The following is a 16,440-nucleotide window of genomic DNA, read 5'->3' as shown; positions in this document are numbered from 1 at the left end:
GGGAAGAGGTGGCAGCAGGCAGGCAGCAGTGGGCAGAGGCTTCACATTTTGACTCCCCCCCCCGTGTTGCTCTTAGCTCACCTCTGCCAGACCCGCGCATGTTTGTGTGTGCACGCACGGACGGTCTCACCCTTTGCAGCCCTGCACCTTCAACAGAGACCTTCTGTGATGGCAGATTGAAAACTAATGAAAGCTGTTTTTTGGAGTACTTGTTGCTTTTTCTCAATGTGCCACTGATTGCATTGTGCTCTGCGCCCCTCAGCTCCTATCCCCAGCCCTGTGGAAGGCTGGAAGAAGCTCCCATCGCAGGTTCTCTTACCTCTCCCGTTCTTTTCCTCCCCAATATCACAGCACGGGGCTGCAAGGAGTGAGACCCCTACCCCCGCGCGCACACACACACACACACATAAACATGTGCACGGGTCTGGAAGAGGTGAGCTGAAAGCCATGCAGAGGCCCTTCAGGCACAGAGGCAACGATGAGGGAGGGGTCAAAATGGGAAGCCTCCTGCCGGGAGCCTCTGGCAGCTAAAATAAATAAACCTGAGAAGTGCTCAGAAGGCAGTCCCTTTCCATGCTCGCTTCTGCCTTCCTTCCTTCCTTCTCCTTCCCTCCCTCCCTGCTCAGGAAGAGATGATGGGAGGGGGAGAGATTGCCAGCGCTATCCCATACAGGCAGGCGCAGTCCCAGTGAAAGGGAAGCCTGCTGGCCACGAGGCTAGCTCAGTGAGCGGGCGTGGCACTGATCTACCGGTGGGGGCCATCAAAGTCAGAATGTCCTCACCCTTAGATCTGCAGGGTAGCACTGGAGTCAGCGAGGGGCCCCCCACCATCTCTGCCTAATCCCTGGGGGTGCACAGATAAGGCGGCAAGCACACGAGTGCTGGTTTCCTGGGGGAAAGGGAAGTGCTTCACTTTCCTTTTTTCTTCCTCAGTGGTTAGCAGAGATGGCCAGCAGGGATGCCAGGCACTTGCCGCCTCATCTTCGTGAACCCAGGGGACAGGGCGGGGATAGCCCCTCGCTGGCCCTTTCCCACCAAACCTCCCTTTATATCCTCTCCTCTCTCCCCCCCTCCTTTTCTCTTCAGCACACTTCCAGCTTCCAGAAGCACTGATCAGCTGGAGCCCGGCACTGGTCCTGGTGCTTCTGCTGAGCCCCAATAGCCCTGCAGCTCCAGTTGTCTCTCCCTCAGGTTTGTACAGCGCTGTCTCCGTTTCAGCTCATTCCTCTCCATCCCGCTACCACTTCTCCAGGACGGTCACCTGCCAGGTGCCAAAGTACCACCAGTGGTACGTGTACTACCAGTTGAAAACCCCTGCTTTACACTACTAACCTGTTTCTAAGACTACAACATGCTAAATGAACTCCTGAACAGCATTTTATTATGTGTATACTTCTACATTTAGTCTTGATTGCTTATCAATCTATTATGTCAATAACACTGCTTTCCATGTTACAAAAACAATCTTTACTGGATTAATACAAGGATGTTTTTTCTGACAAAAAGGTCCTGCTATACATGAAAAATTAGAGATTTGCAAATTTAAAATGTAATATTTGGAACACCTCCAATAAGACTATCAGATTACATACAATTCATATGTGATTTTAATTTTTTTGAATTTGAAATGTCTTGCAAGTTCTACTGAAATTAAAAACTGAACTTAAAAAAGGACATACCTCTCTTTTCTTTGCTTCATTTGTGCTGTACTTGGGGAAGAGGTACGAAAAGATGTTTCCCCAGCAGCAGGCAACATGTACCAGAGGGCCTTCTTTCCCTAAGCTCAAGCCTGAGGCTACAGCCAAGACTAAAGTAACTGTTTTAATCATCAATGTCCACTTGCCCAGGTACCCTCTAATGATGAATCCACTCAATATTGTTTTGATCTACAAGAGAAGAAAAGTACATTTTGAAGAAATGTTTTTCAAAATATTTATCCTTTTCAGAATTTATGGCTCTATTTTAGTTATTCATAATTCTTAATGTTTCTGAGTCTTTCAAAGGATTAATTATCTGACTTATCTCTGCTGGCCAAATCTATGCATATAGAATTAATTATAAATTAATGTTATAATATTTATTGTTGAATTTCTAACATAATATACAATATTATGACCGGTTTGATCGCCTTGCAGTCCAAGGGACTCGCAGGAGTCTTCTCCAGCACCATAGTTCAAAGGCCTCAATTCTTTGGCGCTCAGCCTTTCTTATGGTCCAGCTTTCACTGCCATACATTGCAACTGGGAAGACCATAGCCTTGACTATACACACTTTTGTTGACAGGGTGATGTCTCTGCTTTTTAGTATGCTGTCTAGATTTGCCATTGCTTTCCTCCCGAGGAGCAAGCGTCTTTTAATTTCTTGGCTACAGTCCCCATCTGCAGTGATCTTGGAGCCCAGGAAAATAAAATCTGTCACTACCTCCATTTCTTCCCCATCTATTTGCCAGGAATTGAGAGGGCCAGATGCCATGATCTTGGTTTTCTTAATGTTTAGTTTCAACCCAAGTTTTGCACTCTCCTTCACTCGCAACAAGAGGCTCTTTAGTTCCTCTTCACTTTCTGCCATTAGAGTGGTATCATCTGCATATCTTAGGTTGTTGATGTTTCTTCCGGCAATCTTAATTCCAACTTTTGATTCATCTAGCCCTGCCTCTCATGATGTGCTCTGCATATAAGTTAAATAGGCAAGGCGACAGTATACAGCCTTGCCAGACTCCTTTCCCAATTTTGAACCAATCAGTGGTTCCGTGTCCAGTTCTCACTGTTGCTTCTTGGCCCGCATATAGGTTTCTCAAGAGACAAATAAGATGGTCTGGTATGCCCATCTCTTTAAGGACTTGCCACAGTTTGTTATGATCCACACAATCAAAGGCTTTAGCATAGTCAATGAAGTAGAAGTAGATGTTTTTCTGGAACTCTCTAGCTTTCTCCATGATCCAGCGTATGTTAGCAATTTGATCTCTAGTTCCTCTGCCTCTTCGAAATCCTGCCTGTACTTCTGGTAGTTCTCGATCCACATACTGCTGGAGTCTAGCTTGTAGGATTTTAAGCATAACTTTACTAGCATGTGAAATGAGTGCAATGCTGCGATAGTTTGAACATTCTTTGGCACTGCCTTTCTTTGGAATTGGAATGTAAACTGATCTTTTCCAATCCTGTGGCCACTGTTGAGTTTTCCAAATTTGCTGGCAAATTGAGTGTAGCACTTTTACTGCATCGTCTTTTAAGATTTTGAATAGCTCAGCTGGAATACTGTCACCTCCACTAGCTTTGTTGTTGCTCAGCTTTTCTAAGGCCCACTTCACTTCACATTCTAGGATGTCTGGCTCGAGGTCAGTGACCACCTCATTGTGATTATCAGGGACGTTAAGCTCATTCTCTTGTATAGTTCTTCTGTGTAATTTTGCCATCTCTTCTTAATCTCTTCTGCCTCTGTTAGGTCCCTGCCATTTTGGTCCTTCATCATGCCCATTTTTGCATGAAACGTTCCTTTCATCTCTCCAATTTTCTTGAAAAGATCTCTGGTCCTCCCTATTCTATTGTTTTCTTCTATTTCTTTGCATTGTTCATTTAAGAAGGCATTCTTATCTCTTCTAGCTATTTTTTGGAATTCTGCATTTAATTGGGCATATCTTTCTTTTTCTCCCTTGCCTTTCGATTCCCTCCTTTCCTCAGCTATTTGCAAAGCTTCCTCAGACAGCCATTTTGCTTTCTTGCATTTCTTTTTCTTTGGGATGATTTTGGTTGCTACCTGTTGTACAATGTTGCGAACCTCTGTCCATAGTTCTTCAGGCACTCTGTCTATCAGATCTAATTCCTTAAATTTATTTGTCACCTCTACTGTATATTGAACAGGGATATGATTTAATTCATACCTGACTGGCCTAGTGCTTTTCCCTACTTTCTTTAATTTAAGCCTAAACTTTGCAACAAGCAGCTCATGGTCTGAGCCATAGTCAGCTCCTGGTCTTGTTTTTACTGACTGTATAGAGCTTCTCCATCTTTGGCTGCAGAGCATATAGTCAATCTGATTTCTGTGTTGACCGTCTGGTTATGTCCATGTGTAGAGCCGTCTCTTGGGTTGTTGGAAAAGAGTGTTTGCTATGACCATCGTATTCTCTTAACAAAATTCTATTAGCCTGTGCCCTGCTTCATTTTGTACTCCAAGGCCAAACTTGCCTGTTATTCCAGTTATCTTTTGGCTTCCTACTTTAGCATTCCAATCCCCCATGATGATAAGGACATCATTTTTTGGTGTTAGTTCTGTAAGGTGATGTAGAGCTTCATAGAACTGGTCAATTTCATCCTCTTCAGCACTGGTGGTTGGGGCATAGACTTGGACTACTGTGATATTGAATGGTTTGCCTTGGATTCGAACTGAGATCATTCTGTCATTTTGAGGATTGTATCCCAGTATTGCTTTTCCTACTGTTTTATTGACTATGAAGGCTACTCCATTTCTTCTGAGGGATTCTTGCCCGCAGTAGTATACCTGATGGTCATCTGAATTAAATTCACCCATTCCTGTCCATTTTAGTTCGCTGATACCTAAGATGTCGATGTTTAGTTTTGTCATCTCTTGTTTGACCACGTCCAGCTTTCCTTGATTCATGGATCTTACATTCCAGGTTCCTATGGAGAAAAAATCTTTACAGCATCGGACTTTCCTTTCACCACCAGACACATCCACAGCTGAGCGTCCTTTCGGCTTTGGCCCAGTCGCTTCATTCTTTCTGGCGCTACTAGTACTAGCCCTCTGCTCTTCCCCAGTAGCATATTGGACGCCTTCCGACCTGAGGGGTTCATCTTCCAGCGTCATATCGTTTTGCCTTTTGGTACTGTCCATAGGGTTTTCATGGCAAAGATACTGGAGTGGTTTGCCATTTCCTTCTCCAGTGGATCACGTTTTGTCAGAACTCTCTCCTATGACCTTTCCGTCTTGGGTGGCCCTGCATGGCATAGCTCATAGCTTCATTGAATTAGGCAAGCCCCTTCGCCACGACAAGGCAGTAATCCATGAAGGGGAATTATACACTAGATTTCTCTTTTAATTTTCCAAAAGCTATATTAATACTGTATATTTCTTAATAATGTTTGAGAATATTTAAAATTATTCTAAATTACAATCTTGACAGCCTGGTTTCTTTCATCAAATTCTAGTTTTTTATTTCTTCTATAAACAATAATATACAGTTAATTATATACAACAATATTTTTCATAAATTTATTTTCAGCACAATTAGGATAAATATAATTCATTTCTTACCTCTGGTATCCCTGATCCACAAGCATAAGGTGCAAACACCTTCACCAAAGAAACTGCTAAGAAAGCAAAGCTCAAAGCCCAGAAAATGTACATTATGTAGTTCATTATATAGGAACCTGGTCCCTAAAACAAAACGAAATAAACTTTAGCAAATCACTTATTTTTCAAATAGATTCCCAGCTTTAAAAGCAAGCTTACAAACACATCACACTTTATGATCACGCATATTATGTAGAACACTGATAGGCTTTTGGACCTATGACCATTTGCTTATCCACCATTTAAAGTTACAACAGTGCTAAATGAATGGTGGTTATGACTGGTCCTCAGAGTTTTGTGTCCCATTATATCTGCAGTGACATCATTCCAATCTGGATCTTAGCAACTAGTTCACACTTACAGCCAGTTATAATGCCCCACAATTATACCAATTCCATTTGCGACCTTCTGTGCAGGTTTCCCCCAAAGTTAATGTGGAACCTGGCAAGGAAAGTTCCAAATCACTGGGATAATTCTCCATTCTGCACTCTTCCCCAGCCCTTCGGTGCTAGAGCCATGCTGGCTTTGAACATCTTCCCCACATTATGCTTCTTACACATCCCTTTCACTGCACATTCACGCAACTTTCCTGACCCATGTCCCACATAGCACCCTCACGCTTGCTCCTTGGCCTTGTTGTCTCTCTGCACACCCACTTGCTCTTTTCCCCAGCTGAGCAACTACTTACCTGCCTACTGGCCTGGGACTGGCAACTTCCTACTGGTTTCTACACTGACTTTGTGGGAAATCACCTTGCTTAATAACCCTGGGATCTGTTTAAGAACAGCAACCCAGACTGCAGGATTGCCATTGCTAAGCAATGCAACAACATCCTTTCACAGCGGAAATTCTGGTTCCAGGTGGTAATTAAGTAAAAGACTGCCTATATTTATTGTCCAAAAAGAATGATTTACAGCATGCAGAAAAAAATGTAGAAAATATGATAGGATAAGTTTTAGTAGTGTTGTAAGGAGACAAAATATATATACTGATTGAAAAAGTTTCAGCCCTAAAAATCTCACCCCTCAAATATGGTTAACAAAAATGCCCTTTAATATTTTGTTAAATAGCTAATTCATTAGAGGAACAATGCTTGATAAAGTATCATTTTGCCTTTTGGAAGGCCATCAAAACCTGGCTTTTTACCTCGGTGTTGGGCTTGAATGAGGATATCTGGAATTGATTGTGGAGATGACTGAGGCACCGAGTTTTGTTTTTATAGATTATGATTTTATAGTTCTGGGTTTTATTGTTGATATGAGCCTCCCAGAGCTCTATTTTAAAAATGTATAGCCATACAAATATTTTAAATAAATAAATAGCCTTGAAGGAATTGAGTATGGCTCGTCTAAAGAAAAGAATTGGGGGTGACATGATAGCAGTATTCCAGTATTTGGGTGGCTGCCACAAAGAGGGGTTCAATTTATTTTCCAAAGCACCAGAGGGAAGGACAAGAAACAATGGATGGCAACTAATCAAGGAGAGAAGCAACCTAGAATTAAGGAGAAACTTCCTAATAATGTGAATAACCAGTGGAACGACTTGCCTTCAGAAGTTGTGGGTGCTTCAACACTAGAGGTTTTTAAGAAGGGACTGGACAGAGACTTGTCTGAAATGGTATAGGGTCTCCTGCTTCAGCAGGGGGTTGAACTAGAAGACCTCCAAGGTCCCTTCCAGCTCTATTTTGATCTAGAAAAAACTTTCCTATTTGTTAGATAGCACTGATTTCTCTTTAAAGACTTTACTTACCTCTGCTTGACCAATTATTAATTCTGCCCATGTTTTCCATGATGGACATTTATCTCTTTCTTCAAATGTTGTTTCATTAGATGCCCAGCAACATTGTTCATGATTGAACCACAGGGCACTGAGACAAATGCCTTCCTTTAAATCAGTCATCCAATCTGCAGCAATATCTATCAATCCAGCCAAAGCACCTAGTCCATAAATACAAAATGTTCCATACTTTCAGAGAATAGACAAACTCAAAATCATAATGTACTAAAAACACAAGTCTTACTAGGTTGCTTTTTTGTAATAAATATTTTAAATATTACTTTCTATAAATGGTTTTACAAAAATGCTGACACATCATAACTCTGTTTAATTTACTGACTTTATTTTTCATGTTAAAATATAGCATATTACATAGTAACATGAACAGTGGTACATACTTTAGAAAAAATAAACATAGTATAAAGCTTTATAATCATGCTGTTTCATGCTAGCATTTATAATTACCATAAAATTAGTGTAGCAAAACATAGTATAACAATAAATAACCATACAATTATAAAACATGTTGAAAGAAGGGATTTTAATGTATACAGTAATAAATTTGATTCTGGTATCTCTATTCATAAATGGGGATTGATGTAAAAATCCTGATTTGTTCATTCCCCATTCTAACATTTCACTATTAGTTCACAATTAGTTTTTGCTGGGGTAAACCATAAGCAAAATCCATATGTTCATAGCTCCAGCAGTCTGATGCTTTGGAGATAAATAAGCAAAGAAAGCAACCAATGGTACTGAGTCAACCAGCTATTACTAACTTGGAATACATGCTTAATTGATCATTTCATAATTAAATATGCATGATTAAGGCATACATATTGTAACATTACAATAACAATACACATTGTTTCTAATGGATCTACAGGGAGTGCAGAATTATTAGGCAAATGAGTATTTTGACCACATCATCCTCTTTATGCATGTTGTCTTACTCCAAGCTGTATAGGCTCGAAAGCCTACTACCAATTAAGCATATTAGGTGATGTGCATCTCTGTAATGAGAAGGGGTGTGGTCTAATGACATCAACACCCTGTATCAGGTGTGCATAATTATTAGGCAACTTCCTTTCCTTTGGCAAAATGGGTCAAAAGAAGGACTTGACAGGCTCAGAAAAGTCAAAAATAGTGAGATATCTTGCAGAGGGATGCAGCACTCTTAAAATTGCAAAGCTTCTAAAGCGTGATCATCGAACAATCAAGCGTTTCATTCAAAATAGTCAACAGGGTCGCAAGAAGCGTGTGGAGAAACCAAGGCGCAAAATAACTGCCCATGAACTGAGAAAAGTCAAGCGTGCAGCTGCCAAGATGCCACTTGCCACCAGTTTGGCCATATTTCAGAGCTGCAACATCACTGGAGTGCCCAAAAGCACAAGGTGTGCAATACTCAGAGACATGGCCAAGGTAAGAAAGGCTGAAAGACGACCACCACTGAACAAGACACACAAGCTGAAACGTCAAGACTGGGCCAAGAAATATCTCAAGACTGATTTTTCTAAGGTTTTATGGACTGATGAAATGAGAGTGAGTCTTGATGGGCCAGATGGATGGGCCCGTGGCTGGATTGGTAAAGGGCAGAGAGCTCCAGTCCGACTCAGACGCCAGCAAGGTGGAGGTGGAGTACTGGTTTGGGCTGGTATCATCAAAGATGAGCTTGTGGGGCCTTTTCGGGTTGAGGATGGAGTCAAGCTCAACTCCCAGTCCTACTGCCAGTTTCTGGAAGACACCTTCTTCAAGCAGTGGTACAGGAAGAAGTCTGCATCCTTCAAGAAAAACATGATTTTCATGCAGGACAATGCTCCATCACACGCGTCCAAGTACTCCACAGCGTGGCTGGCAAGAAAGGGTATAAAAGAAGGAAATCTAATGACATGGCCTCCTTGTTCACCTGATCTGAACCCCATTGAGAACCTGTGGTCCATCATCAAATGTGAGATTTACAAGGAGGGAAAACAGTACACCTCTCTGAACAGTGTCTGGGAGGCTGTGGTTGCTGCTGCACGCAATGTTGATGGTGAACAGATCAAAACACTGACAGAATCCATGGATGGCAGGCTTTTGAGTGTCCTTGCAAAGAAAGGTGGCTATATTGGTCACTGATTTGTTTTTGTTATGTTTTTGAATGTCAGAAATGTATATTTGTGAATGTTGAGATGTTATATTGGTTTCACTGGTAAAAATAAATAATTGAAATGGGTATATATTTGTTTTTTGTTAAGTTGCCTAATAATTATGCACAGTAATAGTCACCTGCACACACAGATATCCCCCTAAAATAGCTATAACTAAAAACAAACTAAAAACTACTTCCAAAAATATTCAGCTTTTATATTAATGAGTTTTTTGGGTTCATTGAGAACATGGTTGTTGTTCAATAATAAAATTAATCCTCAAAAATACAACTTGCCTAATAATTCTGCACTCCCTGTATGTACTGTATGCATGAAAATAAATGTGTAGATTAATATATTTTCTGTACATTCTTTTTAATAAACAAACAAAATTTTATTGTCCAAGTTACTCTTCTGCAAAGCTCCTCTATTTGTGAATAGTCACCATTAAATATATTTCTAATTTCTCTTAATTCTCTTAACACGTCCGGCAACTCCTTGTGATTTTGTTCCAGAAAATAGTTAACTTCACAGTTTTTTGGAGGACAAAAGAAGCTGCAGGAGAAGAACAGGCATAAAACTCCTCTGTTCCATGCCAAATAATTATCAGAATTGAAATGATAGTTAACATACTTAATCTCTACAGGTAGCCGTTACAATCACAATGGAGCCCAGAATTTTAGTCATAAGTTGTTGTGGTTGTTGAGACACCATGACAGTCATAAAATGAGTCACTGTGGTTGTTAGGCAAATCACGTGGTCATTAAGTAAATCATGTGGTTGTTAACAAATCCATTTTTCTCAATTGGGTTGGAAACTGGCAAAAAACACTAGAAACAGGTAAAAAATTGCAAATTGTAGTCATAAATGTGAGCCTGTTTGCCAAACACCCAAAATGCAATCACATTACTGGGGGGGGAGAGGGGAATAGTTATAAGTAGCTTTTTTAAGTATATTGTAACTTTAAAGTAATGACCGGTCATAAGTTGAGAACCACCTATAATTTAATATTTCCATAAAATATTGGGTTAACTGTATCTTTGGGGATATGTACTGGTCCATATGATTAACTTGCAGCCATATAGCCTTTTGTATTTTTATAAATTGTAATTATGTTTCAAGAAAGAGGAAAACAACTAGTAAACAACTACTAAGCAAGCAGATGTCCATATAAATTGAAGAAATAATTGTAACAACACCTTTGGGAGAGTGAATTGCAAGTGAATCACTGAAAAATAGTCACCTTAGGACAAAATAGTCCTAAGTCACCTTAGAACAAAATAGTCCTAAGTCACCTTAGACACAGTTCTTGACAACATGAATTTATGCTGATATAGTGCATGCTGATATACTGTATGAGGAACTCAGTATTTCAAAAACTGGGTTCTGATAAAAGCACAACTCTAAAAGAACTTTATACTTTAGCCTCAACTGTGACTCCAATATTTCCTCCAGGCTATCACCACAATTCAGGAATAAATCTTGTTTTTCAATCTTACTTAAAAGAAGCAGTTAAATTGCATTTCCTGGTTAGGATGTCACAAATATGTAGAAGTTGGAAAAAGAGGAAGTACCGTATTTTCCGGCATATAAGACGACTGGGCGTATAAGACGACCCCCTACATTTCCTGTAAAATTATAGGGTTTAGGCTATACTCACCGTATAAGACTACCTCTCTTCCAACGCACACCAAATAAAAATTAAAAAAACATCAGATTTGATTTTAATATGGTAATTTTAATTCAAATTCTTATGACGTGCAGGTACTTAGTAGGAAAACTCTCACTTATAAACATAAGGCTGTTTGTCATCAAACATGTAAACATAAAACAGTGCAAGTGGATTAAACTTTTCCTAATTCACTCTAAAGCTTTCCCAAATGGGAGATCCGCTCCAGATTTTCCTGCCCGCCCGCCCAATTCCTGAGTCAAATGTGTCCTTAGAGCTAAGCAGCTGCTCTGGCTGCTGCATTCCCCACCTGCCTTTCAAGTTGGGATAGACTGCAGTTACTCTTCAACTTTAGAAGGAAAGACGCCCAGACCCCAGCCTGTAAAAAATCACAGACTGCAGCTTCTTCTCCAATTGGTCCTGCTTTCCCTGCGCAGACCAATTGGGAGATCCGCTCCAGGTTTTCCAGCCAGCCCTGTCCCTAAAGTTTCAGCACCGGGCGTATAAGACGACCCCTGACTTTTGAGATGATTTTCATGAGTTAAAAAGTCGTCTTATACGCCAGAAAATACGGTACCCTAGATCCAGTGTTTTAGTAGAAATAAAATGTATACTGTGAAAAGAACTCTTTTAGTGCAATTAGCAGAAATAATTACATAACTGAGATTCAGGATTGGGAAAATTAACTGTGTGGCTTCAAATACCAAGCAGAAAGAAAAATATGAGAATACTATCTATGCTCCCTAGCTGGTTTTTATTAAGCACTATGGTTATCCTAAGCTTATAAAAGTAGTCCTCTTTTAGCAGTGACAGTTAGAACCATCAACTTGGTCGCTAAGTGATAAGAGGAAAATCACAAGACCACGTCTGTGTTTACAATGTTACTTCAGCTTTCCTTTGCTTTACAGCATCAGAAGAATATAATCCCAAACAGCTGGATGAACCCATATGGTGGGGAAGGTTTCTGGAACTGAATTCAGAGGGAGCCGAATAAAAGGGCAAATCTTATAACTCCATTGTCCTTTGGAATGTTCTTTCCATCACTGGGATAATTAGCAAGAAGAGTTACAGTCACTAAGCAAGGTCTTTCTGTAGATGGAATCTTGAGCCTTTCCCTAGGAGTAGGTTTCTACTGAATTCAACACAATTTATTTCTGAATTGACATATTTAGGATATTATTAAAAAATGAGTTTCTACCTGATGCCAATCCAGTTAGTGTCACAACCAGCCATCCTGACCATGCATCATACAAACTTTCTGTCATTTCCCATGCCGATTCTTTTTTCTTGCTATTGATCTAGACACAATATATAGTTTAGATTAATACAAATTTTAATTTTATTAGCACAGTCAGATACAGTTCCGGTAGTCCTCGACTTATTTATTTATTGAATTTATATACCGCCCTATTCCCGAAGGACTCAGGGCAGTTCACAGGGCAAGTTAAAAACAATACAAAAAGAGAGTAAAATACAATTAAATTAATACAAGCCCACAAAATTAAGATAACATTAAAATTGAAAATTAAAATTAATTTAATTTAGTTTAGTTTAATTTAATTTAATATAATTTAAAATCCCTCAGTCCAGGCCAGACAATTCAAACAACCAGGTTTTTAAGTCCCGGCGAAACGAGCGAAGGTCGGGGGCAGTCCGAAGTTCCATCGGCAGTTCGTTCCAAAGGGCAGGTGCACCCACAGAGAACGCCCTCCCCCTGGGCCCCCAAATTTCTGTTACTAAGCAAGACAGTTGTTAAATGAGTTTTGCCCCATGTTATGACCTTTCTTTCCATAGTTGTTTAGTGAATCACTACAGTTGTTACGTTAGCAACACAGCTGCTAAGTGAATCTAGCTTCCCCATTCATTTTGTTTGTCAGGTCACAAAAGATCATGTGACCGTGGGATACTCAACTATCAGACATACATGCCAGTTGCCAAGCATCTGAATTTTGACCATATGAAAAACGGTTGATGACCAATGAATGACCAATGCCTTGTTTCAGAAGGTGAGCAAATGCTTATTTTTTCAGATGAACATATAAGGCAAAATCTAAATAGAAACATCCAAGCATTCGAGCAGTTTAAATTGATTGCTTAAACATGTCACATTAATATGAGAAACAAGAAGAATTAAGAACATTTTTTTCACAAATGAGTGTTTACCTATCTCCTGGAATAAAAAATCATTGGCCACCAGCAACCTGGTACTCACATGGCTCTCCTTCCCCCTTGTGCCCACTGGTTTTTCTTGTCTTCAAATCGACAACTATTAACCTTAAACAGTTTATAAACGCATCAAGAAAAGTAAATTTAAGTATTTTAAATACCCTTCTGTGTCTCTCTCTGTCTTTGCACTTTTCTCGCACCCAATCAATTGTGTGGAAATCATCATAGGTTCCAACTCCAGGAATTGGCTCTTCAAGGAGATCCAATAAATGTGTTGTACTGTTAATACTGCCTCCATTTCTCATTGTATAATGAGTTCCTGCAGCTGAAATAGGATAAACAGTAACTTAGTTCTGTAAAAAGGAAAATATACAATTCAGTAGCAAAAGGAAATAGGAAAGGAAATACACACAGATATATCACATACAAAGTACAAAGGAAAAAAAGGAAAATTATGCCTGATGAATTGGAGGGGCAGTGTCTTGCAGTGGAACAATTTGGGTGCTCCCTCAGGCTTCCCTTCCATGCAATCAAAATAGCTGCATTACAGGATGTATTCTGTCTTTTAATACAAAAATACCACTTTCCTGCCAGATCACTTTGATTCACCATCAGCCCGCCTCAGTTGCATTTGAAATGGAAACTTCATTGTGAAGATATATCAAAGTGGTAAGTGAGCTTTTTTAAAGGGTATATAGAGAAATCTTCATTCTTTTGAAATTATATAATTATATAATTATATAACTGTATGATTCAATAGATTTGAAAGGTTAATTGAAGCCACAAGAATCAAATACTGCGGATCAAAGCCCTGCTGTAGATTATTACTTTTACTTTTCTTTTTGCAATAACATTTTCAAAAATAAAGAGGCTGCAAAGATGGCAAATGCTACAGGGCACAAAATACTAGATTCTGGAGGGCAAAGGTAGTGCCATATAATGACTTGCCTTTCAAATATAACTCAGGATTTTACCTTGAAATGTAGTGTAAAGTGAAGTTTGCATTTGCTGTCTCATTATGAGTGCTGAACAAAGAGATAGCCACCACTCTAGTTAGTTTCTCTTGGGGAAAAAAGTCATTTTCCCCTGCTCTGCATCAAGCAGCAAAGTGTCTCGAGGCAGCTTTAGTTAGGATAGGTCAGTCTAGCAATCTAAAAAGTGTTTAAATAGTAAAAGTGTCATGCTAACATAAATAATTTGATAATCACATTTTTTAAAAAAAAATAGACACTAAGAAGCAATCTATATAGCAGGAGATAAATTTAGTAAATTATCGTTTAAATGTACTTATCCCTTTAAACTACATTTTAGCAACTCTGTTCTCAAAAACATAAGGGCAGCCTAATGGCCACCAAAGCTTATCCATTTGTGATAAAGTTTATTGTATACAAAAGGAAAGAAACTGAATCAGGCAAATTGAAAAAAAAAAAGAATTAAACTGATTACTTTATTTGGCCGTGTAATTAGACATACAAGGAATTTGTCTCTGGTGCAGAAACTCTCAGTGTACACGCAAAGCAACAGAATAATAATAATTAAGACAATAAGAGAATAAATATGAACAATACTACAGCCATACTACATGGGAAAATACACAGACATTAGACAGCACTGTAAGCATTGTTGTTTATTTTGCAATTAGGCATTTTTTTATATTTGTCTAGTACCATTTCATCTATTTTCCAGACTTTCATCAAATAAATTTTTAACATAATTACCTTCCTTGCACAATTATGTTTTTAGCAATTCAGGAAACCAATCAGCTGAAGAAATGCTCTGAAAGTGTCCTTGGTTATAAGTGGCTCATCAAAATAGGTACAAGAGTATTAGCTAACAAGTTTCAAGTAACATGTTTCAAAAGAAGAGCAGAGAAACTTTCAGAACACTAGCTGTGTGCATGAATGACTAGTCAGCCTACTCCCACCCACCCAATCACTCTTCTACTAATAATTTTCTTAATTCCCACTGAGTGGAAACAACAGTTCTGCTGACAGGTTATATTGTGATCCTACATGTTTCCCAAGCACCTATTTCCCAACATGTTTAGTGAAAAAGAGCCAACTAATTTTAGCTGTATGACCCAGTTCCAATGGCATTCAAAACTAACGTAGTTTCTTCTTAGAAAAAAATATTGATAAAAATTATAAATCAGATACAGTCATTTAAACATAACCAATCTAACATTTATTTCAATGTCCCAGAAACCAAATCTATTTCTTTCAAATAAATATGCATTAATACCATCAAATTCCAATATGGAATGGTTTTATTTGTCCTTCTTATGGCTATGAATTCCTTGTTTTCTTATAATTAGATATTTATCAAATAAATACAGTACAAATTAATAGCAAACCCATTTTTTCTCAGCTAAACAGCTTATTGATAACAACATGAACCATAAAAATGTAGTGGTTAATAGCACTAGATTAGGATCATGGATTTCAATTCTGAATTTGTCTTGAAGCTCACTGAGTGACTTTAGAGGAGACAAATATATATTCTGCCTACAAACAATATATAGGTAGTCCATGACTTACAACCACAATTGGGACCAGGCAGTGGTTAAGTGAGTTATGCCTGATTTTACAATCTTTTTTGCCATGGTTGTTAAGCGAAGTATTGCTGTTGTTAAGTGAATCATGATTGTCTCAACAACTGTAACGATTCACTTAACACAGACATGTCAAACACAAGGCCCGGGGCCCGGATCCAGCCCACGAAGTGGTTTCATGTGTCCCGCGAAGCCATCCTGGAAACAGTGAGGGAACGGCCCCCACTGCCTTGGCCCTGGCCCAGAGACCCTCCTTCTGCCAGAGACCCTCAGATCTGTCCCACTCCTGCCCAGGCCCCCATAGGCACCCTTGATGCGAACGATGTAGAGCTGGTCATGCCCACCCAGTAGGCCATACGCACTCTAGCCATGCCCAGCCTGGCCATACCCACCCGGCCCCCTGAGGGCAACCACAATGCTGATGCGGCCCTCAATGAAACTGAGTTTGACACCCCTGGTTTAAAGCCAATCAGACATCCCTAACATGCAGGGATGGTCTGGCTTACAAGGGGGAAAAATTGTACCTAATTGCAAAGGCCTCCTTCTCCCAGACTGCCCATCTCCTCTCGCTTTCAGTGAATTTCTTAAGAGGTGTAGGCACAAGGTTGCAGGACTCCACTTTTATTCTTTTGCAGTAATACAGCTCCAACTGCCACATCGCTGGCGTCAGCTTGAATTACAAAGGGGTCCCCTGGGCAGGGGTGCTTTAGAACCAGTTCAGCAGCAAATAGTCTTTTTAAATTCTCAAAAGCTGTCCGACAACTCATAGTCCATGCTAGTGGCTGGCAAGGTCACGGTTTTCCCCCTCCCTTACCCGTTTTGAGTAGTTCTGTAAGGGGTAG

At 39.6% G+C, this 16,440-nt stretch overlaps 1 protein-coding gene across 9 annotated transcripts in view; it reads right to left on the bottom strand.

The window, feature by feature from the left end:
- Positions 1 to 16,440, bottom strand: part of CLCN3 (chloride voltage-gated channel 3) — an 82,711-nt gene that overhangs the window by 26,094 nt on the left and 40,177 nt on the right. For 8 of the 9 annotated variants that reach the window (XM_083367580.1, XM_083367586.1, XM_083367581.1 and 5 more), the window contains 5 exons: positions 13,209 to 13,372; positions 12,080 to 12,179; positions 7,057 to 7,244; positions 5,269 to 5,391; positions 1,680 to 1,886 (listed from right to left, as the gene is read on the bottom strand). In XM_083367580.1, the coding sequence (XP_083223706.1) occupies positions 1,680 to 1,886; positions 5,269 to 5,391; positions 7,057 to 7,244; positions 12,080 to 12,179; positions 13,209 to 13,372 (782 nt within the window). Of the gene's footprint in view, positions 1 to 1,679; positions 1,887 to 5,268; positions 5,392 to 7,056; positions 7,245 to 9,845; positions 9,966 to 12,079; positions 12,180 to 13,208; positions 13,373 to 16,440 lie in introns of those variants that run through there. The other variant, XM_083367587.1, reaches the window with a different exon arrangement.

This window comes from Vipera ursinii (assembly GCF_947247035.1).
Source record: "Vipera ursinii genome assembly, chromosome: 7".
Taxonomy (NCBI): domain Eukaryota; kingdom Metazoa; phylum Chordata; class Lepidosauria; order Squamata; family Viperidae; genus Vipera; species Vipera ursinii.
This window is presented reverse-complemented; position numbering and strand designations above follow the sequence as displayed.